The sequence below is a fragment of the Aethalodelphis obliquidens genome, unplaced genomic scaffold, assembly GCF_003676395.1.
Source record: "Aethalodelphis obliquidens isolate GAN/ISIS:26980383/991018 unplaced genomic scaffold, ASM367639v1 scaffold13, whole genome shotgun sequence".
Lineage (NCBI taxonomy): Eukaryota > Metazoa > Chordata > Mammalia > Artiodactyla > Delphinidae > Aethalodelphis > Aethalodelphis obliquidens.
This window is the reverse complement of record NW_020837957.1, coordinates 3216384-3243983: the sequence shown is the minus strand read 5'-3', so window position 1 is coordinate 3243983 and position 27600 is coordinate 3216384. Positions and strand designations below refer to the sequence as shown.

At 36.4% G+C, this 27600-nt stretch overlaps 1 protein-coding gene across 1 annotated transcript in view; it reads right to left on the bottom strand.

The window, feature by feature from the left end:
• Positions 1 to 1428: 1428 nt before the first annotated feature.
• Positions 1429 to 27600, bottom strand: part of LEPR (leptin receptor) — a 102466-nt gene continuing 76294 nt past the window's right edge. Inside the window, exon 20 of the mRNA XM_027113995.1 lies at positions 1429 to 2777. Coding sequence (XP_026969796.1) covers positions 1950 to 2777 — 828 coding nt within the window. The 3' untranslated portion in view covers positions 1429 to 1949. The remainder of the gene's footprint in view (positions 2778 to 27600) is intronic.

Here is a 27600-nt window from a genome sequence, read left to right as displayed (position 1 = left end):
GTCCCACACCACAGGAGAATGGGAGGATGTCATATCTCAGAGGACTTGCTGAGTGTTTAATCTCTAATTATATGCAGAATGGGGCAAAATGTAATTTTCTATCTATGTATATTCTGTGAGCAGTATTAAAAATAATGGTCAATTTTACTAAAATTTCAATACATGTAATAATTCTGTTTCTGAAACTATAAATCACTGAAAAATCATTGAAAAAAATTTTTTCTCTTTGTATAGAATTATTCAGTGAGTTGATATGGGTCCTCTACCTTTCTCTTGTAAGAGAGTCACTGGTTGAGTGTGTGAGATCCTGAGATACCTCAACAATACTTGTGTCATGAAACAGCTTTATTGATTTCTAGTTGGCAAATGATCATGAAAGGTGTGAAAAAATATCTATCAGTTGGGGTCTGAACAGCTCATTTCATATGGTCACAACTGGAATAGAGAAAGGGGGAGGATTTTGTTTATGGTAATAGTAAATCAGTGGAATCCTCTCTCAGTCTAAGTATGAAACTAGTGATGTTTAACAACTCATAGGAATATTTTTGAGGACTGAAGTATTTATTTTGACGATACCGATAATCTTGAAATTCTTATTGCCATTGAGCAACTATCTCTGCAGGTTTCTTAATTTAGTTTGTTGTTCAATATGCTGTCTGGGTTTTCTTGCCGTACCAAGAACTGAAATAAACAATAAAGTCTCTAAAGGCAAAGACAACATCTGTGTAATTCTCACTTAATTTTCATCCAGTGTTATATTTCTACTTAATAAATTTTATTTGATTACAAGTCAGTTTTTTTTAATGGATGATAAGGTAAGGTATGGGTTAAAAACATAATCACTAGCATTCAAAAGATCCGGGTTTATATATGGATTCCACTAACTCTGTGACCTTGGGCAAATTACTTAATCTTCTAATCTTTAAAAGGAATGTAATAGTAGTACATGTCTCATACAATTATTTCAATAATTAATTGAGCTAAAGTATGGAAAATATTAGCACAGTGGTTGATTTATATACAGGAAGAATGCTCAGTGAGGAAAAAAACAATGTACATGCAAGTGGGAATGGGGAAGATGATTCCAGAGTGATACACAGTAACATATAGCAGTCTAACTGTAGCAGAAAGTGAGCATTTCAACATCTTTTATAGAGAAGAGGTGAAGCAGACATTATGTTTTCACAAGGGCTTGTGTTCTCATCAAAATACTTGTTGTGGGTATCACCATTCTAACAGGTAGTTTCATTCTATGGTACAGATCTTAGATTTGATACATAAACATTTGTTTCTTGTATATCTTCACAAGTATATCCCCTAGACCAGGGCTAAATCATCTATCTGCAACATTCAGTTGAGTGCCTACCACAGAGTAAGTACTCAGGGAAAGTATGTTAAATCGAAACATCTTCAAATCACACAGTCTAGTAGCACAAAATACAAATACATTGCACACTTTTAAAACGCACAAGGATGCCTATTAGGTATAATTGTGTGTATGTGTAAATTAGTGCACAGAAAAGACAACTCAAGGTAAAATAACCACACCCTTGAAAACACAGTTACATTTCACAAGTGTTAGTGTGAAGTGTTCTTTCAGATGTGAGTGTAATTCAGATGACTAGCTGTTTCCACATGGGTTCAATGTTCAAAGAAAATAGTACTGTTGGGTTTACGGCTAGCTAGACACAAGCCACTGGAGACCTTCCCAAGGTGCTGATTAATCATTATAAGAGTCGGTCTACACTGCTAGGCTCTTGAAGGCTTTCTCACATTTTTTGTCTATATTACTGAGTGAGGACAAACAGATACCATTAGTTTTGAAACAATCATTTTCAAATTTGCCTCTGACAGTTTTCTTTTCTCTCCCCTAACCAACACTATAGTGGAATATATTACCCTTCATAAGACTCATTACATCATAAGTCTGAGATGTGTCTGGAATGAAATTAGACAGTTAGGTCACACATCTTGTTTTCCACTATTTTCTGAGTCCGAGTAGAACAAGTCTGAAATTGAGGTATGTAAGATACAAAAGTCTTCTGATCAGAAGTTCCTAAATTGAAGTTATTTTCTACAAGGTGTGAGCAACTGTCCTGGAGGATTCTGATGTCGGTGAATAAACAGTGGGATGGGAATGGGGACAACACTCTTGACTCATCAGTCAAAAGCACATCACTCTCTCTCTTTTTGATTGAAGTGACTCCTAAATAATAGACAGACCTTTCGTCATGATTTTCTTCAGGGAAATTTCCCTCGAGTTTCAAAAGTTCATCCAATCCTCCTGAGAATGGAAGGTGTGGTGAAATTATATTGGGATGCTGATCTGATAATATAAAAAATGCCTGGGTTTCTATCTCCCATGAGTTATTAGAGAAAGAATCCTTAGGTAGAGAATTGTTGCTAGAGAAGCATTTGCTGACTGCGCTATTTACAAGCCTTTGCTCTTCCTCAGTTTCACCTGATTTAGAGTTGCTGAGCAGGGTGGCATATTTAACAGAGGGTTGTCTCCTACTTTCCTCCTCACAGGTTATCTCTGTGCTCTCAACCTCAGAGAAGTGAGCACTGTTGCATTGGTCACTAATACAAATAGAACCCTTTTCAAGATCCCGAGTCATCAAAAGTAGAGAGACTGTAGTTGGTGGTACCATCTCATCTTTATTTTTCCATGATGTATCAACACTGATATCTTCTGAAATGGTTTCAGGCTCCAAAAGAAGAGGACCAAATGTCACTGATTCTGTATGCTTGATAAAAAGATGCTCAAATGTTTCTGGCTAAAAGAAAAGACATATTTTAATACTCAATTGTGTTCATTTTTTTTCTTTTTGCTTCACTGTGATATCATGGAAGAAATAGAAGTGTGAAAGGTTAATACTAAAGGATATAAGTCAAGCACAAATTAACTGGTTTTGGTCTGAAATAAACAGATCAAAAATCATAAGGGAGAGGCAGTATAAGATAGTGTTCAAAAGTGGGATGAGACAGACGTGAGTCATTCTGTTTCTATGACCACGGACAAGTACATCAACCTCTCTGCCTTTCAGTTTCCTCATCTGTAAAATTGTGTTCAATATTTACTTCATGGTGTTGTGCAAGGAATAAATTAGATAGTGTCTGAAAGTGCTTAGCTCTCAATAAAGATTGGTTACTGTAATTAGAAAGTGCTATCTTCAGAAGAATTCCTAATATTTTATAGCAAATTACACTTCCATGAACTAGAAAATTTAACCCAAGTTTAAAAAGTAAATTGATATAAAATTGAATGAGCAAAACAACTTGTCTAAAGATAGCTAAAATAAGTACTCCATGACATAAGATATGATATGAAGGTAAACTATATGTGGCCTTATCTGCCTTACATCATACTAAAAATCTGTTTATGACTATCAGAAAGTAAGAACTAAGAATATCTGTTTGTGAAAACAATGAAGGTGAATGAGATGATCATAGCCTTTTAAATTACCATTCCTTATAAATAATTTCATATAAAAATACAAACTATAGGACATGTGGAATGAAGACAAAGATGCAAAACAAATGCACATCATATTTTTTATAAGAACAGTGGTTACATCACAACAAAAAATTCTGCCAAGCAGCTACAAGCGAGAATCTGTGCATAAAAAAAGCTCAACTCATACAACATAAACACGTTGAAAAAATAAATGCAAAATAAAAAATACTGTAGACACATCACATTAAAAAATTAACACAACTAAATGAAGTGCTATAGAAAATGTGCTCAAGTTTTGTTACACATATAATTAAACTTTTGAATTTTACAATTTTTAAACTAATAGAATGAATTCAGATTTATTGCTTGAAATAATATAACCAACTATTCTTCATAATGGCAAATATATTCCATATAAAAACACAACTCATTTAACATAGTTTTGAACTCTTAAATGAAATATATTGGTGATTATAGCCATAAAGGAATAAATATATGAAACACCAAATATAATGGAATAGACTTATACAGATATTAAAATACTGCATAATAACAAATACTATATTAACACAACCTTTTCTCTTATTCTATGAACATAGTATGTGAAGAGAAAACTGTTCCTGTGCCTATTTTCTTTCTGACAGAAATCTATTAGATTTATAATTTCCTTCAAATATTTTCTTGCTTATTTTGTGTTTCTTAAGGTTATGACTACATATGTATAGAATTTCTTAAAATTTAAAGTAACCTAGAAATTAAGATCTCCAAATAAAGGAATGTCATGCTATCAACATGAAAACAAAAAATACAAATAGCACATAGCATACAGTCAAACTCACAGCTGTTCTTCAAATGACGTGTTTGGCATATTTCATGCCCTCTAAAACTTCATAATTGGTAACTAATTATTATGTCAAATAATTTACATGTCTTCAAATGCATTTGATGAAAGATTTCACTAATAATTAAGAAATCACATATCCATATATTATTAAAGTATATTTTATAAATGGGTCACAAACATTTATTAAAAGTATGCTTATTAAAAAATCATTTCAATCACCATATGCATCTAACTTTTCAAGATTTTAGAACAGTCTGGAAGCATATTGAATATGTATTCAGCTGGTAAGAATTAAAGAATATCCTTTCATATTTTCACACTTCAATTTTACATTACAATGATGTCTATTAAAAGTCAGTGAAGGGGGAAAGGACACATTCTTCCTGATTTTGGGGGTTTTTTTTTTAGATTCAAATCAAACTATGAATGAAATCTAAATGTAAGTAATATATATGTAGCCTAAATCTGAGTTATTTGGGTTCATCAAACAGAGGCTTTGGTTTATTCTGAATGTGAGCAATATACCACACAAGTTAAATTCATAGAAATAGCAGGTGGTCTTTTTTTCAGGTAGAAAAGTCCTATGTTTGCCTTGGACTAGTTCTAAAAACTCCAGAGAGTCTCCTTTTTTGCATCACTGCCCACTTACCTGACTGCCAGAAGCTTTGGGTGGTTCAGTGCAAATAAATTAAATTTAGTAAAGAATTTCATGAGGAGGTTGAATTGGAGGCTGATGTGTTTTCTGATCTGGTCAGTCTGACCTGGATATGTCAGGTCATCCTGGTACAAACTGTAACTTCTACTGGCCTTTGACCAGAACAAACTGTCTTTCTTTGAACTGAAATGGAAGTTAGCACTTAAGCCATTTTTAAGGCTATTGAAAATGAAAATTCCCATATTGATCAAAGTTAGATATACATAAAAGCTATCAATATAAGACATTCAAAAGAATACCCAAATGGGTCAGTTTATAGGCTGAAGTGTCTAAAAGAATATAAAATGGAAAATTTTGGACATAAAATATGAACTAAATATTTTGACTGCATTCTATATTTAGAGCCATTGTATTTGCAAAGCTATGTGTCAGAAGTTGCAGTTTTCACCTAGTCACAGCATAGTCTACTATATATTTGATGATGTCTAATAAATCTGTGGTAAGAGCAACAGTCATAATTCTTTAATGTTTTATGACCAAATGACAAATCAAAAGCTAGATATCATAAATATTACTTGTTAAACTTTAGATGACTTGAAAAGTAATCATACATCCAAACTGAATTAGACTCAGACGTATACCTTGACCCCAAATTTACCCATCTATTTTAAGTTCTAAATCAACATAATCCACCATATTTTAGTTCTCAATAGTTCCACCAAAATTTTTTAGATTGTCTCCCCTTCTTCAAAATGTAAAAATCTTCTAATACTCTATAGAATGTTGGGAAGTTGGTAGATTGGGTTCATCTGTAGTGATCATGATTAGACTTCAAAGAATGTCCATTCTCTGTTCAGATAAAATAAAACAAAATAAGAAAGAAAAATAAAAAAATCACTCAGAAAGCAAAAGATAAAAGATTTCAAAAAGATGTTCTGTCAAGCATGAGTTCTGGATTATAAATTCTTGTGTTATACTACAGTAATGCATGTTTTTAGGAAAAGATAAAATTCTGAATTAAGGTGGCCTCTTGCGTTTTCTTAATGCATGCCCTAATATCACACTCTAAGGACAGCCTTAATGATCCCAGAAAAGGAAAAACTATAGAGGAATAACAGAATAAGTAGAATGAGGAAAAACAAAGAGCTGGAAAAATAAAAAGGAAGTAGAGGAACAGCACTATTAAAGAGTTTGGAAGAAGAAAGAGTAAAAGAGTGTATCTCTGAAAACAAATATTTAAACATTAAAAGAAAGAAGAGTTGAAATAGTGAAGAAGAATAGAATGACAGAATCATTATCATGATTTTTTAAATCTAGAGAAATGTTCTAAGAAATCATCTGGTCCACATTTCTCCCTTTTTATAGACAAAGCAATCAAGGCTTAAAGTTGCACAGCTAATTATAGCAGAGTGAGGCCCCTGACTTTTTTTCTACTCCAACAAGCTTTCTATAATACAATGAAAGATGAAAAGATATTCCAAACACAAGTAGGGAGGAGAACATGTTGTTTTGCTTTTTCTATTTGTTGTCATAGATTTGAGCTGATTAAATTCATCCTCTCTTCTGGTTCCTTATAACCCAAGGGCATATATATAGATATTAAGAAGAACAAGAAAATAGAGAAAACTGAAGTCATATTTTAGGGAAGTGAAATATATACTTCTAAGCCCAGTCATGTGCCCTTCTAGAAAGAACTTCTTACTCAAAGCTGCACCAGCTCTTCTACACTTCTGTAAAGCCATTCTAGCAATTTCAGGGATGCTCTGCCTCAGATCCATGAGAATGGTGTTCTGGGAGCTTGTGGGTTGCTGAGCTTCTTATTTGGAGAGCTAGAACAGGCTGAGGAATCTAGGATGGTCTTTGAACCACAAAAAAAATATCCATTTGTTTTTAGATTTAACACTCTAAAGTAGGGTGTTAAGTGGAGTACACTCTTATGGAAATAGTCATAAATGTAGACAACAAAGGAGCAGGGATAGACTCCCCCCACCTCAAATATAGATGGCTTGGATTTAGAGGAAGAAAGTAATATTTTAGGCAAAAATGCTAAAGAAAAAGGTAAAACAAAAACAACTTGGCTACAGTCTTTTAAACACTGTGAAATATGAATTAGAAGAAAAGCAAGGTTATTGACTCACTGCAATACATTTTCCTACCACAAGAATTCAACCTTTGTTTAAAATTTTTATTTTTATCCTCTTTAAAAACTTTTTAAGAGATTCTGATTTTTTCATTTATTTTATTGAAGTATAATTGATTTACAATGTTCTTAAAGATTCTGATTTCTAAAGTATCATGAGAAATGGGGTAGAGAAGTATTCTGGCTCAAGCTGGCAGTTTGAGCATATATATTTCTCTCTTATCTCTGTAGAGACTCTGTTAGGATGAAAGTACATGAATAAATCAAATATATACCCACAACAAAGAAGACAGTCTGAGAAGGTTAAGAGGTTATGAGATTTTGAATTTCTAAAAGATGGAAAACCGAAGGAGATGAACAAAGGAAGCTGCAGAGCAGAATATCTCCAGAGTGGGCTATAGCTGAAAAAGACAGTTTGCCCTGTTGAATACACTGGAGATGGGAGGGAGGGCAGTGGGGGGGGGGGGGGGTGAAAAAATGGAAGGTAAAAACACAGGAAGAAATGAGACCTTTGGCTGAAAACTGGAAACTCTGCATATGAATGGGGCTCTTCTAACTCTACTGCACAGGGAAGAGCCACACCCAAATTGAGGTTTTATTCTCAAAAGTAATTAAGAAATTATCTGGGGAGGAGACCTTCAAGATAGCAGAAGAGTAAGATGTGGAGATCACATTCCTCCCCACAAATACATCAGAAATACATCTACATGTGGAACAACTCCTACAGAACACCTATTGAACGCTGGCAGAAGACCTCAGACTTCCCAAAAGGCAAGAAACTCCCCACGTACCGGGATAGGGCAAAACAAAAAAGAAAAAAGCAGACAAAAGGATAGGGATGGGACCTGCACCAGTGGGAGGGAGCTGTGAAGGGGGAAAGTTTTCCACACACTAGAAGCCCCTTCACTGGCGGAGACGGGGGCGGGGGGGGGGGGGGGGGGGGGGGGGGGAAGCTTCAGAGCCATGGAGGAGAGCGCAGCAACAGGGATGCGGAGCGCAAAGCGGGGAGATTCTCGCACAGAGGATCGGTGCCGACCAGCACTCACCAGCCCGAGAGGCTTGTCTGCTCACCCGCCGGGGCGGATGGGGGCTGGAAGGTTAGGCTCTGGCTTCGGAGGTCGGATCCCAGGGAAAGGACTGGGGTTGGCGGCGTGAACACAGCCTGAAGGGGGCTAGTGCGCCACAGCTAGCTGGGAGGAAGTACAGGAAAAAGTCTGGACCTGCCGAAGAGGCAAGAGACAATAGTTTCAGGGTGCACGAGGAGAGGGGATTCAGAGGACCGCCTAAACGAGCTCCAGAGACGGGCTCGAGCTGCGGCTATCAGCGCAGACCCCAGAGACGGGCATGAGATGATAAGGCTGCTGCTGCAGCCACCAAGAAGCCTGTGTGCAAGCACAGGTCACTATCCACACCTCCCCTCCGGGGAGCCTGTGCAGCCCGCTACTGCCAGGGTCCCGTGATCCAGTCACAACTTCCCCGGCAGAACACACGGCACGCCTCAGGCTAGGGCAATGTTATGTCAGTCTCTGCAGCCGCAGGCTTGCCCTGCATTCCGTACCTCTCCCTCCCCCAATCCTGAGTGAGCCAGAGCCCTCGAATCAGCTGCTCCTTCAACCCCGTCCTGTCTGAGCGAAGAACACACGCCCTCAGGCGACCTACATGCAGAGGCGAGGCCAAATCTAAAGCTGAGCCCATGGGAGCTGTGCGAACAAAAAACAGAAAGGGAAATCTCTCCCCAGCCTCAGGAGTAGCGGATTAAATCTCCACAATCAACTTGATGTACCCCCTGCATCTGTGGAATACCTGAATAGACAATGAATCACTCCAAAATTGAGGCAGTGGATTTTGGGAGCAGCTGTAGATTTGGGGTTTGCTTTCTGCATCTAATCTGTTTCTGGTTTTATATTTAACTTGGTGTAGTATTTCGAATTTATTATCATTGGTAGATTTCTTTATTGATTTGGTTGCTCTCTCCCTCCTTTTTTTTTATATAGTTTATATATATTTTTTCCTTTTTCTCTGTTTGTGACTGTGTATGTGTATGCTTCTTTGTGTGATTTTGTCTGTATATCTTTGCTTTTACCATTTGTCCTAGGGTTCGGCCCATTTTTTTTTTTTTTTTTTTTTTAAGTATAGATTTTAGCACTTATATAATTGGTGGATTGGTTTTTTGGTTTGGTTGCTCTCTTCCCTTTTTTTTTCTTCTCTTTTTTAAATTACTTTTTAATTTTTTTATTTTAATAATTATTTTTTATTTTCATAACTTTATTTTCTTTCTTTTTTTCTTCCTTTTCTTCTGAGCCATGAGGCTGACAGGGTCTTGGTGCTCTGGCCGGGGGACAGGCCTGTGCCTCTGAGGTGGGAGAGACGAGCTCAGGACATGGGTCCACCAGAGACCTCCTGGCTCCACGTAATATCAAATGGCGAAAGCTCTCCCAGAGATCTCTATCTAAATGTTAAGACCCAGCCCCACTCAACGACCAGCAAGCTACAGTGCTGGACACCATATGCCAAACAACTAGCAAGACAGGAACACAATCCCACCCATTAGCAGAGAGGCTGCCTAAAATAATAATAAGGTCACAGACACCCCAAAACACACCACTAGACACGGAACTGCCCACCAGAAAGACAAGATACAGCCTCATCCACCAGAACACAGGCACTAGTCCCCTCCACCAGGAAGCCTACACAACCCACTGAACCAACCTTAGCCACTGGGGGCAGACACCAAAAACAACGGGAACTATGAAACTGCAGCCTGCAAAAAGGAGACCCCAAACACAGTAAGATAAGCAAAATGAGAAGACAGAAAAACACACAGCAGATGAAGGAGCAAGATAAAAACCCACCAGACCTAACAAATGAAGAGGAAATAGGCAGTCTACCTGAAAAAGAATCCAGAGTAATGATAGTAAAGATGATCCAAAACCTTGGAAACAGAATGCAGAAAATACAAGAAACATTTAACAAGGACCTAGAAGAACTAAAGAGCAAACAAACAGTGATGAACAACACAATAAATGAAAATAAAATTCTCTAGAAGGAATCAATAGCAGAATAACTGAGGCAAAAGAACGGATAAGTGACCTGGAAGATAAAATAGTGGAAATAGCTACTGCAGAGCAGAATAAAGAAAACAGAATGAAAAGAATTGAGGACAGTCTTAGAGACCTCTGGGACAACATTAAATGCACCAATATTCAAATTATAGGGGTGCCAGAAGAAGAAGAGAAAAAGAAAGGGACTGAGAAAATATTTGAAGAGATTATAGTTGAAAACTTCCCTAATATGGGAAAGGAAATAGTTAATCCAGTACAGGAAGCACAGCGAGTCCCATACAGGATAAATGCAAGGAGAAAAACACCAGGACACTTATTAATCAAACTTCAAAAATTAAATACAAAGAAAAATATTAAAAGCAGCAAGGGAAAAACAACAAATAACATACAAGGGAATCCCCATAAGGCTAACAACTGAAATTTCAGCAGAAACTCTGCAAGCCAGAAGGGAGTGGTAGGACATATTTAAAATGATGAAAGGGAAAAACCTACAACCAAGATTACTCTACCCAGCAAGGATCTCATTCAGATACAGCAGAGAAATTAAAACCTTTACAGACAAGCAAAAGCTAAGAGAATTCAGCACCACCAAACCAGCTTTACAACAAATGCTAAAGGAACTTCTCTGGGCAGGAAACACAAGAGAAGGAAAAGACCTACAAAAACAAACCCCAAACAATTAATAAAATGGTAATAGGAACATACATATTGATAATTACCTTAAATGTAAATGGATTAAATGCTCCCACCAAAAGACACAGACTGGCTGAATAGATACAGAAACAGGACCCATATATATGCTGTCTAAAAGAGACCCACTGCAGGCCTAAGGACACATACAGACTGAAAGTGAGGGGATGGAAAAAGATATTCCATGCAAATGAAATCAAAAGAAAGCTGGAGTAGCAATTCGCATATCAAAAACATAGACTTTAAAAGAAAGACTATTACAAGAGACAAAGAAGGACACCACATAACGATCAAGGGATCGATCCAAGAAGAAGATATAACAATTGTAAATATTTATGCACCCAACATAGGAGCACCTCAATACATAAGGCAAATACTAACAGCCATAAAAGGGGAAATCGACAGTAACACATTCATAGTAGGGGACTTTAACACCCCACTTTCACCCATGGACACATCATCCAAAATGAAAATAAATAAGGAAACATGAGCTTTAAATGATACATTAAACAAGATGGACTTAATTGATATTTATAGGACATTCCATCCCAAAACAACAGAATACACTTTCTTCTCAAGCGCTCATGGAACATTCTCCAGGATAGATGACATTTGGGTCATAAATCAAGCCTTGGTAAATTTAAGAAAATTGAAATCATATCAAGTATCTTTTCCAACCACAATGCTATGAGACTAGATATCAATTACAGGAAAAAAATCCATACAAAATACAAAAACATGGAGGCTAAACAATACACTACTAAATAACCAAGAGATCACTGAAGAAATCAAAGAGAAAATCAAAAAATACCTAGAAACAGATGACAATGAAAACAGGATGACCCAAAACCTATGTGATGCAGCAAAAACAGTTCTAACACGGAAGTTTGTAGCAATACAACCCTACCTCAAGAAACAACAAACATCTCAAATAAACAACCTAACCCTACACCTAAGAGAAAGAAGAACAAAACACCCCCAAAGTTAGCAGAAGGAAAGAAATCATAAAGATCAGATCTGAAATAAATGATAAAGAAATGAAGGAAACGACAGCAAAGATCAATGAAACTAAAAGCTGGTTCTTTGAGAAGATAAACAAAATTGATAAACCATTAGCCAGACGCATCGAGAAAAAAAGGGAGAAGACTCAAGTCAACAGAATTAGAAATGAAAAAGGAGAAATAACAACCAACACTGCAGAAACACAAAGGATTATGAGAGATTACTACAAGCAACTATATGCCAGTAAAATGGACAACCTGGAAGAAATGGACAAATTCTTAGAAAAGCACAACCTTCCGAGACTGAATCAGGAAGAAATCGAAAACATAAACAGACCAATCACAAGCACTGAAATTGAGATTGTGATTAAAAATCTTCCAACAAACAAAAGCCCAGGACCAGATGGCTTCACAGGCGAATTCTATCAAACATTTAGAGAAGAGCCAACACTAATCCTTCTCAAATTCTTCCGAAATAGAGCAGAGGGAGGAACAATCCAAAACTCATTCGACAAGGCCACCATCACCCTGATACCAAAACCAGACAAAGATGTCACAAAGAAAGAAAACTACAGGCCAATATCACTGTTGAACATAGATGCAAAATCCTCAACAAAATACTAGTAAAGAGAATCCAACAGCACATTAAAAGGATCATACACCATGATCAAGTGGGGTTTATCCAAGGAATGCAAGGATTATTCAATATATGCAAATCAATCAATGCGATAAACCATATTAACAAATTGAAGGAGAAAAACCATATGATCATCTCAATAGATGCAGAGAAAGCTTTCGACAAAATTCAACACCCATTTATAATAAAAACTCTCCAGAAAGTAGGCATGCAGGGAACTTACCTCAACATAATAAAGGCCATATATGACAAACCCACAGCCAACATCGTCCTCAATGGTAAAAAACTGAAAGCATTTCCTCTAAGATTAGGAACAAGACAAGGCTGTCCACTGTCACCACTATTATTCAACATAGTTTTGGAAGTTTTAGCTACAGTAATCAGACAAGAAAAAGAAATAAAGGAATCCAAATCGGAAAAGAAGAAGTAAAACAGTCACTGTTTGCAGATAACATGATACTATACATAGAGAATCCTAAAGATGCTATCAGAAAACTACTAAAGCTAATCAGTGAATTTGGTAAAGTAGCAGGATACAAAATTAATGCACAGAAATCTCTTGCATTCCTATACGCTAATTATGAAAAATCTGAAACAGAAATTAAGCAAACACTCACATTTACCATTGCTACAAAAAGAACAAAATACCTAGGAATAAACTTACCTAAGGAGACAAAAGACCAGTATGTAGAAAACTCTAAGACACTGATGAAAGAAATTAAAGATGATACAAACAGATGGAGAGATATACCATGTTCTTGGATTGGAAGAATCAACATTGTGAAAATGACTCTACTAACCAAAGCAATCTACAGATTCAATGCATTCCTTATCAAACTACCAATGGCATTTTTCAATGAACTAGAACAAAAAATTTCACAATTTGTTTGGAAACACAAAAGACCCCGAATAGCCAAAGCAATCTTGAGAAAGAAAAACGGAGCTGGAGGAATCAGGCTCCCTGACTTCAGACTGTACTACAAAGCTACAGTAATCAAGACAGTATGGTACTGACACAAAAACATAAAGATAGATCAATGGAACAGGATAGAAAGCCCATAGATAAACCCACGCACATATGGTCACCTTATCTTTGATAAAGGAGGCAGGAATGTACAGTGGAGAAAGGACAGCCTCTTCAATAAGTGGTGCTGGGAAAACTGGACAGCTACATGTAAAAGAATGAAATTAGAACACTCTCTAACACCGTACACAAAATCAACACAAAATGGATTAAAGACCTAAATGTAAGGCCAGACACTATCAAACTCTTAGAGGAAAACATAGGCAGAACACTCTATGACATAAATCATAGCAAGATCCTTTTTGACCCACCTCCTAGTGTAATGGAAATAGAAACAAAAAAACCCAAATGGGACCTAATGAAACTTAAAAGCTTTCACACAGCAAAAGCACACCATAAACAAGACCAAAAGACAACCCTCAGAATGGGAGAAAAGGAGCTACAGAGACGGGCACGAGCCGCGGCTAAAACCACGGACCCCAGAGACGGGTGGGAGACGCTAAGGCTGCTGCTGCCGCCACCAAGGGGCCTGTGTGCAAGCACAGGTCACTATCCACACCCCTCTTCAGGGGAGCCAGTGCAGCCCGCCACTGCCAGGTTCCCGGGATCCAAGGACAACTTCCCCGGGAGAACGCATGGCGGGACTCAGGCTGGTGCAATGTCATGCCGGCCTCTGTCGCCACAGGCTCACCCATCACTCCGTGCCCCTCCCTTCCCCCTGGCCTGAGTGAGCCAGAGCCCCGAATCAGTGGCTCCTTTAACCCCGTCCTGTCTGAACAAAAAACAGACGCCCTCCAGCGACCTACACACAGAGGCGGGGCCAAATCCAAAGCTGAGCCCCTGGGAGCTGTGAGAACAAAGAAGAGAAAGGGAAATATCTCCCAGCAGCCTCAGAAGCAGCGGATTAAAGCTCCACAATCAACTTGATGTACCCTGCATCTGTGGAATACATGAATAGACAACGAGTCATTCCAAATTGAGGAGGTGGGCTTCGAGAGCAAGATCTATGATATTTTCCCCTTTTCCTCTTATTATGAGTGTGTATGTGTATGCTTCTGTGTGAGATTTTGTCTGTATAGCTTTGCTTCCACCATTTGTCCTAGGGTTATATCCATCTGTTTTTTTTTTGTTTGTTTTTTCTTAATTTATTTTTTCTTAATAATTAATTTTAATAACTTTAATTTTACTTTATCTTCTTTCTTTCTCTCTCTGTCTCTCTCTTTCCTTCCTTCCCTCCAGGAGGTGGACTTTGAGAGCAAGATTTATGATTTTTTTTCCCCTTTTTCTCTTTTTGTGAGTGTGTATGTATATGCTTCTCTGTGAGATTTTGTCTGTATAGCTTTGATTCCACCATTTGTCCTAAGGTTCTATCTGTCCCTTTTTTTAATTTTTATTACTAATTATTTTTTAATTTAATAACTTTATTATATTTTACTTTATTTTATTTTACTTTATCTTATTTCTCTCTTTTTTCCTTCCTTCCCTCCTTCCTTCCCTCCTTCCTTCCCTCCTCCTTCCTTTCTCCCACCATCTTCCCTCCCTCCTTTCTTTCTTTCTTTCCTTTTTTCTTTCTTCCTTTCTTTTTTCCCTCCTTCTTTCCTTCCCTCCTTCCTTCCCTCCTTTCTTTCTTTCTTCCTACTTCTACTAATTCTTTCTCTCTACTTTTTCTCCCTTTTATTCTGAGCTGTGTGGATGAAAGGCTCTTGGTGCTGCAGCCAGGAGTCAGTGCTGTGCCTCTGAGGCGGGAGAGCCAACTTCAGGACACTGGTGAAAAAGAGACCTCCCAGCTCCACATAATATCAAAAGGCGAAAATCTCCCAGAGATCTCTATCTCAACACCAGCACCCAGCTTCACTCAATGACCAGCAAGCTACAGTGCTGGACACCATATGCCAAACAACCAGCAAAACAGGAACACAACCCCACCCATTAGCAGAGAGGCTGCCTATAATCATAATAAGTCCACAGACACCCCAAAACACACCACCAGACATGGACCTGCCCACCAGAGAGACAAGATCCAGACTCATCCACCAGAACACAGGCACTAGTCCCCTCCACCAGGAAGCCTACACAACCCACTGAACCAACCTTAGCCACTGGGGGCAGACACCAAAAACAACGGGAACTACGAAACTGCAGCCTGCAAAAAGGAGACCCCAAACACAGTAAGATAAGCAAAATGAGAAGACAGAAAAACACACAGCAGATGAAGGAGCAAGATAAAAACCCACCAGACCTAACAAATGAAGAGGAAATAGGCAGTCTACCTGAAAAAGAATTCAGAATAATGATACTAAGATGATCCAAAATCTTGGAAATAGAATAGACAAAATGCAAGAAACATTTAACAAGGACCTAGAAGAACTAAAGAGCAAACAAACAATGATGAACAACAGAATAAATGAAATGAAAAATACTCTAGATGGGATCAATAGCAGAATAACTGAGGCACAAGAACGGATAAGTGACCTGGAAGATAAAATAGTGGAAATAACTACTGCAGAGCAGAATAAAGAAAAAAGAATGAAAAGAACTGAGGACAGTCTCAGAGACCTCTGGGACAACATTAAACGCACCAACATTCAAATTATAGGGGTTCCAGAAGAAGAAGAGAAAAAGAAAGGAACTGAGAAAATATTTGAAGAGATTATAGTTGAAAACTTCCCTAATCTGGGAAAGGAAATAGTTAATCAAGTCCAGGAAGCACAGAGAATCCCATACAGGATAAATCCAAGGAGAAATGCACCAAGACACATACTAATCAAACTGTCAAAAATTAAATACAAAGAAAGCATATTAAAAGCAGCAAGGGAAAAACAACAAATAACACACAAGGGAATCCCCATAAGGTTAACAGCTGATCTCTCAGCAGAAACTCTGCAAGCCAGAAGGGAGTGGCGGGACATACTGAAAGTGATGAAGGAGAAAAACCTGCAACCATGATTACTCTACCCAGCAAGGATCTCATCTCATCTCAGATTTGATAGAGAAATTAAAAACTTTACAGACAAGCAAAAGCTGAGAGAGTTCAGCACCACCAAACCAGCTTTACAACAAATGCTAAAGGAACTTCTCTAGGCAAGAAACACAAGAGAAGGAAAAGACCTACAGTAACAAACTCAAAACAATTTAGAAAATGGGAATAGGAACATACATATCGATAATTACCTTAAATGTAAATGGACTAAATGCTCCCACCAAAAGACACAGATTGGCTGAATGGATACAAAAACAAGACCCATATATATGCTGTCTACAAGAGACCCACTTCAGAACTAAGGACACATACAGACTGAAAGTAAGGGGATGGAAAAAGATATTCCATGCAAATGGAAACCAAAAGAAAGCTGGAGTAGCAATTCTCATATCAGACAAAACATACTTTAAAATAAGGACTATTAGAAGAGACAAAGAAGGACACTACATAATGATCAAGGGATCGATCCAAGAAGAAGATATAACAATTGTAAATATTTATGCACCCAACATAGGAGCACCTCAATACATAAGGCAAATACTAACAGCCATAAAAGGGGAAATCGACAGTAACACATTCATAGTAGGAGACTTTAACACCCCACTTTCACCCATGGACAGATCATCCAAAATGAAAATAAACAAGGAAACATGAGCTTTAAATGATACATTAAACAAGATGGACTTAATTGATATTTATAGGACATTCCATCCCAAAACAACAGAATACACTTTCTTCTCAAGTGCTCATGGAACATTCTCCAGGATAGATGATATCTTGGGTCACAAATCAAGCCTTGGCAAAAATAAGAAAACTTAAATTGTATCAAGTATCTTTTCTGACCACAACACCATAAGACTAGATATCAATTACAGGAAAAGATGTGTAAAAAATACAAACACATGGAGGCTAAACAATACACTACTTAATAACGAAGTGATCACTGCAGAAATCAAAGAGGAAATAAAAAAAAACCTAGAAACAAATGACAATGGAGACACAACGACCCAAAACCTATGGGATGCAGCAAAAGCAGTTCTAAGAGGGAAGTTTATAGCAATACAAGCCCACCTTAAGAAACAGGAAACATCTCGAATAAACAACCTAACCTTGCACCTAAAGCAATTAGAGAAAACAAAAAACCCCCAAAGTTAGCAGAAGGAAAGAAATCATAAAAATCAGATCAGAAATAAATGAAAAAGAAATGAAGGAAACAATAGCAAAGATCAATAAAACTAAAAGCTGGTTCTTTGAGAAGATAAACAAAATAGATAAACCATTAGCCAGACTCATCAAGAAAAAAAGGGAGAAGACTCAAATCAATACAATTAGAAATGGAAAAGGAGAAGTAACAACTGACACTGCAGAAATACAAAAGATCATAAGAGATTACTACAAGCAACTCTATGCCAATAAAATGGACAACTGGGAAGATATGGACAAATTCTTAGAAATGCACAACCTGCCAAGACTGAATCAGGAAGAAATAAAAAATATGAACAGACCAATCACAAGCACTGAAATTGAAACTGTGATTAAAAATATTCCAACAAACAAAAACCCAGGACTAGATGGCTTCACAGGCAAATTCTATCAAACATTTAGAGAAGAGCTAACACCTATCCTTCTCAAACTCTTCCAAAATATAGCAGAGGGAATAACACTCCCAAATTCATTCTACGAGGCCACCATCACCTTGATACCAAAACCAGACAAGAATGTCACAAAGAAAGAAAACTACAGGCCAATATCACTGATGAACATAGATGCAAAAATCCTCAACAAAATATTAGCAAACAGAATCCAACAGCACATTAAAAGGATCATACACCATAATCAAGTGGGGTTTATGCCAGCAATGCAAGGATTCTTCAATATACACAAATCAATCAATGTGATAAACCATATTAACAAATTGAAGGAGAAAAACCATATGATCATCTCAATAGATGTAGAGAAAGCTTTTGACAAAATTCAACACGCATTTATGATAAAAACCCTCCAGAAAGTAGGCATAGAGGGAACTTTCCTCAACATAATAAAGGCCATATATGACAAACCCACAGCCAACATCATCCTCAATGGTAAAAAACTGAAAGCATTTCCACTAAGATCAGTAACAAGACAAGGTTGCCCACTTTCACCACTCTTATTCAATATACTTTTGGAAGTTTTAGCCACAGCAATCAGAGAAGAAAAGGAAATAAAAGGAATCCAAATTGGAAAAGAAGAAGTAAAGCTGTCACTGTTTGCAGATAACATGATACTATACATAGAGAATCCTAAAGATGTTACCAGAAAATTACTAGAGCTAATCAATGAATCTGGTAAAGTTGCAGGATACAAAATTAATGCTCAGAAATCTCTTGCATTCCTATATACTAATGATGAAAAATCTGAAAGTGAAAACAAGAAAAGACTCCCATTTACCACTGCAACAAAAAGAATAAAATATCTAGGAATAAACCTACCTAAGGAGACAAAAGACTTGTATGCAGAAAATTATAAGACACTGATGAAAGAAATTAAAGCTGATACAAATAGATGGAGAGATATACCATGTTCTTGGATGGGAAGAATCAACATTGTGAAAATGACTCTACTACCCAAAGCAATCTACAGATTCAATGCAATCCCTATCAAACTACCACTGGTATTTTTCAATGAACTAGAACAAAAAATTTCACAATTTGTATGGAAACACAAAAGACCCCAAATAGCCAAAGCAATCTTGAGAAAGAAAAACGGAGCTGGAGGAATCAGGCTCCCTGACTTCAGACTATACTACAAAGCTACAGTAATCAAGACAATATGGTACTGGCACAAAAACAGAAAGATAGATCAATGGAACAGGATAGAAAGTCCAGAGATAAACCCATGAACATATGGTCACCTTATCTTTGATAAAGGAGGCAGGAATGTACAGTGGAGAAAGGACAGACTCTTTAATAACTGGTGCCTGGAAAACTGGACAGGTACATGTAAAAGTATGAGATTAGATCACTCCCTAACACTGTACACAAAAATAAGCTGAAAATGGATTAAAGACCTAAATGTAAGGCCAGAAACTATCAAACTCTTAGAAAAAAACATAGGCAGAACACTCTATGACAAATCACAGCAAGATCCTTTTTGACTAACCTCCTAGAGAAATGGAAATAAAAACAAAAACCAATGGGACCTAATGAAACTTCAAAGCTTTTGCACAGCAAAGGAAACCATAAATAAGACCAAAAGACAACCCTCAGATTGGGAGAAAATATTTGCAAATGAAGCAACTGACAAAGGATTAATTTCCAAAATTTACAAGCAGCTCATGCAGCTCAATATCAAAAAAACAAACAACCCAATCCAAAACTGGGCAGAAGACCTAAATAGACATTTCTGCAAAGAAGATATACAGACTGCCAACAAACACATGAAAGAATGCTCAACATCACTAATCATTAGGGAAATGCAAATCAAAACTACAATGAGATATCATCTCACACCAGTCAGAATGGCCATCATCAAAAAATCTGCAAACAATAAATGCTGGAGAGGGTGTGGAGAAAATGGAACACTCCTGCACTGCTGGTGGGAATGTGAATTGGTACAGCCACTATGGAGAACAGTATGGAGGTTCCTTAAAAAACTACAAATAGAACTACCATATGACCCAGCAATCCCACTACTGGGCATATAACCTGCGAAAACCATAATTCAAAAAGAGTCATGTACCACAATGTTCATTGCAGCTCTATTCACAATAGCCAGGACATGGAAGCAACCTAAGTGTCCATTTACAGATGAATGGATAAAGAAGATGTGGCACATATATACAATGGAATATTACTCAGCCATAAAAAGAAACAAAATTGATTTATTTGTAGTGAAGTGGACGGACCTATAGTCTGTCATATACAGTGAAGTAAGTCAGAAAGAGATAAACAAATACCGTATGCTAACAATATATATGGAATTAAATAAAAAATAAATAAGGTTCTGAAGAACCTAGGGGCAGGACAAGCATAACGACCCAGATGTAGAGAATGGACTTGAGGACACAGGGAGGGGGAAGGATAAGCTGGGACAAAGTCAGAGATTGGCATGGACATATATACACTACGAAATGTAAAATAGACAGCGAGTGGGAGGCGGCCGCATGGCACAGCAAGATCACCTTGGTGCTTTGTGACTGCCTGGAGGGGTGGGATAGGGAGCGTTTGGGGGAGACACATGAAGGGGGAGATATGGGGATGTGTGTGTATGTATAGCTGATTCACTTTGCTGTAAGGCAGAAACTAGAACACCATTTTAAAACAATTATACTCCAATAAAGATGTTAAATAAATAAATACAAAAAAAAAAAAGGACATTATCTGGGGAGGAATCTAGCAGCTGTGAGGTACTGGTGTCTATGACCATATCTCTCCTCATCTAGCCAGAGCCCTGTCCACCCATTTAGGCCAACAATCCCTGCTTATGTGCATCATGCTTTCCCAGTCAGCCTGTCTATTATTTTATTCTTAAACATGAAAGAAAAACAAAGGGTTTCTAGATATATGGGGAAATTGTGAGATTAAAAAAAAATAAAGCCAAGATAAATAGGAGGAGAACATGATCCTAGCAGAAACAGAGAATTCAGGGAATAAAAGAAAAGAGAATTTCTAAAACAAACAATGATCCTCTAAATTTGTATTTCTAGTAAGACTTAAGAAAATATTGCATGCATAAAACCAGAACAGAATACAATGAAAATGAATATTTGGAAATTTACAAATATAAATAGCAAATAAATGTTTAATAGAAGCACTGAAAAAACAGGGTACGGCAAGGTCTCAAACGTAAAACAAACATATTAGTGAAGTGATAAGAAATATAGAAGATCCATGCAGAGGGTTCAACATCCATCTAATACGGATTCTAGAAAGAGATCCAAAAAAATAAGAGGAGAGGAAGTTATCAAAGAAATAATATAATTGCTTAGAGTTGACAGGAGACATGGAATCAAAAGTGTCTTCAAATGAGGACAAAGTTACATGAAAAAGAACCCCCCTAAATAGATTTAGACCTATCTCTAAAATTTTAGAACATCAATAATGGGGAGGATATTTTAAAAGTCAGAAATCTGCAAGTAACCAGTGAGGAGTAAAAATCAGAATGGCATCTGACTTCTCAGAAGTGATACTGATGCTAAATGATAAGGCAGGAATTGTCTCAAAGTTTTATTGGAAAGGCTCGTCGACCTGGAAATTGATATTCCACCAAACTATCAAGCGAGGAATGCACAATAAAAAGAATTTCAGGCATGCACAGATTCCGACTTACACAATATTTCCTGGCAGGTCATATAAGGAATTAGTTAATCAATAAGGAGGAAGGGAAAAATATCTAGAAAACAGTATCCGTTAGAAACCAGTTAAGGGAAAATTCAGAGTGATGGTTTGCAGCAATTTTAGAAAAGGCCTAATCCAGATTGCAGCAGGAGGATAAAGGGTTTCCTGGACAGGGTGCCCTGGGAACAGGTCTCAGTGAAGAAGCTTATATAGTAGCAGCACACAGAAGGTTAAAAAAATTTTTTTTTAAAAGAAGCAATTAGAAACTCCAGAAAAAGCAAAACAAACACAAAACAAAACATAAAAACTAAAAATGAAGCCAAGTAAAATTTGGCACAATTTAAATCAACAGGGTGGAATGTTTCTAAAATTTTTTTGAAAAACATTCTCCTGTGACACTGGAACCACCAAAAAGTGTGGTAATATAATCACATATTACTTGCTTCTGCAAGGAACAATACTTACATACTCATAAAAATGCAAATGCAGTTTACTGGGTTTTTTATTTTTTAAAATGAACCCATAGACAAATTATAGCACAGAACATATCAACCCTGACTTAAGTAAAAGTGTAAAGTTACAGTTGACAGAGATTGGGAAGTGGAGGGAGAAATGGAGGGAAGGGTAAGAGTGCTAATGTCTTTATTTTATTAAAAAGAAAAAATGGGGGAAGGGGAGCTCCAAGAAACAGTCTCTATTTCGTTGAACAAGAAATGGAGTTTAAGAAGATTCTTCTGAGGTTGCAGAGTGATTACTGAAGGAACTGAAAAAAGTGACAAACTATATATGGTAGGAGCATGGGGAAAGAAGGGGAGAAAAAGTATATGTATAAGTAAATCCTCATTATAGCCAGAGATCAGTAAATAATGTCTACATTTCATAATGCCATAAGCATATTATTTTTAGAAATATAAAGGTGACCTGCCAGAAAAATTAAAAGCAAACCAGTTTAAAGTAATGGCACTTGGGAAGCAAGACTAAAGGTACAGAAGGGTGCAGAAGAGACTATACTGTCCAATAAATGTTTTTCCATACTATTTCACTATTAAACCATGCACACTAGGCATACCGTAATGCAAAATGATTTTTTAAAATAATGGGACATATCAAGGCGTATACTCCCAGAGAACAAAGAGGCATATACAACCATGTGTCCTGTAGCATTGTTTATAATAAATAGAAAATAGTTTTCTATCCATCAGCAGGGGAATGGATATATGAATTGTGGTATATATTCATAGGATGAAATATTATGGATCAAATTATTAAACGAAATGAAATATATCAACATGAAGATATCTCAAAAAGAATGCTGAAAAAAAAAGAATGCTGAGAAAATAATAATTTTTGAATGATATGGGAGATTAATATTAACAATAACCAAATGTATTATTGTTCATTGGTCATGGATACATACATGCAGATGTAAGAAAAAAGGTGTTGTATAAAAGTATGAACTAGACAAATACATACTATATTCTTGAAAGTGGGTGCCCTAGGAAGGGAAGGAGAGACTAAAACTAGTAAGGGCAACAAGCAGGACAAACTTTATCTATAATTTTTATTAATAAAAATATATGAGGCAAATATGAGAAAATTTTAAGATATTGTGTTAGTACACAGACGTTTTTATATTACTCCATTTTATGTACTTATATTGTCTTAAAATAATTTTAAAGGGTAAAAGGAAACGGAACATACAAAAGAAAGAAAATCAAGGGGAAATTATGTGAGAGAATTTTCATCACATATGGTATCATCCTATACTGACGTTGTTTTAAACAAATGTGGGTTTTTTGGGAAATACCTCAGAATACTGGTTTTTTTCATCTTTGATTTGAATACTTACAGGTTTAGTATGGATTTTGATTTACTATAAAGGGAAGGAGAATGATAGCTTAAAAAGTGGAAGAAATTAATTAATTAATTTTAGGGGACATTTTAGAAATCAGGGTTTATTGTCTAGAAATTACAGGTATAGATAAAAATCAATGTTCAAAAAGATCCGAATTTGAAGAACAAATTAAGGGAAATAGTTTATACAAAAATTATTACCTCCTTTTAAACAATACTGTATTTGAATTGTTTTTAAAAACAATGGGCTCCCATAGTCTGTTTGCTTTGCAATGCGTTGTGGGTTTTTTGTGTTTCCTTTTGTTTTAGAATTGGAAATCTCAAATTTTGCTTATCCATTTCATCATTTGATGGCTATTTGGGTTGTTTCCATGTTTTGACCATTATGAACACTGTTGCTATGAACATTCATATACAAGCTTCTGTGTAGATATATGACTTCATTTCCATTGGATATATACCTAGCAGTGGATTGTTGGGTCATATGGTAATTCTATGTTTAACTGTTGGAGAACTGTCAGACTATTTTCCAAAAGCGCTGCACCATTTTCACATTCCCATCAGCAGTGTAGGAGAGTTACAATTTCTCCACATTCTCACCAACACTTATTATCTGTCATTTTAATTATAGCCATCCTAGCTAGTGTAAAGTGCTACCTTGTGTTTTTGGTTTGCATTCCCCTAATCGCTAATGATGTTGAGCACATATATATTCATTTGTGCTTATGGCTATTGGTACATCTTCTTTGCAGAAATGTCTATTCAGCTCCTTTGCCAATTTTTTTGCGTGTTGATATGCGTAACATAAAATTTACCATTTCAACTATTTTTAAGTGTACAATTTAGGGGCATTAGTACATTAAGCAATACATTGTTAATATGGAATCGATGGCTAGGGTATCAATGTGAGTCCAATGGACCTGAGGTTAACCAAGATTTTCACACCTACAGGCTGGATGATCAAGACAAGCTACAGAACCACTCTGTGCCTCAGTTTTGTCATCAGAAAATATAAGGCTATTAGGTCTATGAGATAATTAAATAAAATAATATGAATATGAAAGTACGGAGCAGATAGTAAATTTGTCTTGTCCTCTTTAGAAATATAATGTGAATTATATTATATTATTTTTCCCTAAAAAATATATTTTAGTTATTTAGGAGATTAAAGTAGAAGATGAAATTTTAAGAAGTTATTTAATTTTAGAAGATTAGATTTTTATCATTAGTAAAACCTTTGAAATTATATTCTTCTTTACTCTTCAAATATCCCCAAAACTGATTTATTCCTAATTGTGTACCTGTTAAACCCTAGTAATAAACTACGCATCTTGAGGGCTAGTTATGCTTAAAGAATATCTTAACAAGATTATGAAGTCTAACACTGGCAAAAGTAAAAAAAAAAAAAAAAATCAGTCTTACAAATAAGGACATTCACACCTACTGTACTTAAAAAATTCTTCACACTTCCTCAGTTTACCAGAACCTGGGGAAATGTGATGATATTTCCGTCTATTGTATATGTCTGCCAGATGATCTGCTGTGGCATTACACTCCTCCTCAGGGAGCTTAGCAGGGTAGCGCATAGGCTAAAAACAGTCACTGACTGAACCTACATCCACCAAGTGGTTCCTTTGTGTCGGGCATTTTCTGGAAAAGGGAAAAGCCATTTGGTGCAGGTTCAAACTGCATTTTGCTTAGGTGGGCCTAATCATTTCCCTGCCCTGGTAAACACTTAGAAACCATTTTCCCGGTGGTTCATAGAGGAGATTTCAGAGCTTAACATATTGAAGACAGAGTGTTTGAGCTTCTCTGAAAGAGACAGTAAGATGGTTATTCCCTACATTTATATGTACTGACATGGTGAAGCTTTTAATTTTTTATTTAGATAGGTATTTAGATTTTTTAGACAAAACTCCTCTCACATTAAAAGATGAAAAAACCCCAATATTTAAGAAAAATAATCTCCTTACTCTTTGTCTTTTAATCTCCCTGCTTTCAGCTTGTGCTAAGGTACTTCCTACCGCAGGGCTTTGTATTCACCAGCGGACTTGCTGGGCTCTACCCTCCACCACAAATCTTAGTTAATGATTGCTCATTTTCCAGATCTCAGCTCACCCCCATCCCACACACGACACTCAGCACACTGGGCCCTTTCTTTCACAACACGTAGTTTATCATTATTAGTGTCTGTAATGTTATCATAATATATATTACATATAACATATATAATGTATATTATTTGTTATTTCAGTTATAAATTGATTAATGTTTATCTTCCCCATAGACTGCACACTCCAAGAGTTCCTGTTTTCTGACCATTTTAACCCTAAGGCCTAGCATAGTGACTGGCATAGGATAACTATTCAATAAATACCCCTTGAATGAATGGATGGAATGAATTAATGAATTTTAAAATAAAACATTTTAGAGAGAGAAAAGAAAAGTTCTTTCTATTCTGCTTTTAACCAAGTCACTCCTCTATGACCTCACTGTCTTACTGCCTAGATGGTAAGGAAAATCTCTTACAAATTGTTTTCCCAGAGCCTAGCAACATCCTAGACTTACATGTAAATACTTATTCTCATTTTGTGCTTGCTGAATGAATGACAAACAAATACATATGGCTGAAATATCACTATCACTACAATAAACGTCACTGTAAGAATTCATAACAGAAGAGAAAGAAGAGGAATAAATACTTTACTAATTGAAAAAACCATCAGCTCTGCTTTAATGAAAGGAGACTCCGTGTCTTACAGTGAGTAAGGGCATAGCTGAGAAGTGTATGGGTGTGGGGCTGGTTAGGTTCAGGCTAAGTGAAGTTTCTATAACGAGAATGACCATATGTAAAACTACACTGCTACCATGTCTGAAGATATGGCACTGTCTCTTCCACTGAAAGATTACAATTTAAATGTCTGCATTATTTTGCCCACATTATTACATATCTGTTCACTAATTCATTCATCGGTAAACTGTAGAGCAGTGTTTTCTAACTGCAAATCATATCTGTTAGTATGTGAATGAATGTAGAGGGTTGTAACCAGTATTTTTGAAATGAAACAGAATTTTGAAAACAGAGGGTGTTGCAAATAGTAAAACTGTTTTGAGCATCTTTTGTTTCAGTTTTGCATATTATCTACATCTACTCATTTACTAGGTTGCAAGGTAAAGCATTTTTCTCACTGTGGGTCATGGTCAAAAAAAAAAAAAAAAATCGAAAGCCAGAGAGAACACTTACTAATAGAACAGGCTCCAAAGTCAGACAAATTAGAAAACTAAGCCAGACTCTAAAACAAGTTACCTAACCATTATAAGCTTTAGGTTTTTTCTTCTATAAAATGGAGATTATAATACTTATCCCACAGGGTAACTGAAAGAATAACATAAAACATGTAAATATGTAAAATAATGATAACTAATATTTGTTGAGACAATACTATGTTAGAAGTACTATCTTCTTTAGTCCCCCAAACAACCCAATGAGGTAAGTTCTATTAAACCTCATTTTACAGGAGAGGAAACAGAGATACTGAGAATTGAAGTAAAAATCTTAATGAGTGTAAGAATATGTATCTCAGTCATTTGCACATAAATAAATGGACATTATTATAAGATAGCAGCAAGTCATTAATAAATCCTGACCCTAGTACTTTGCCTTTAGCAGGAGAAGCTCAACAATAGTTGTGATTGGTAAAACACAGCCCTTGAACTCGGAACACTCTTCACAATAAAAAATAAAATGCTCCAGGAACTTAAAGGGGGCAGAAATTCTTCTGAACTACATTTGTTCACAAAAGGCTTGGGGAAAGAAGAGCTTAGAGCAAGGTCTTCATTGACGTGGAAGGGTCTGTAGAGATGAGGAGAATAGCATAGGCATGACTAAGGCCCATGGACAGAAAAAATGAATCTGTAGGTTGATAACAAATTGTAGA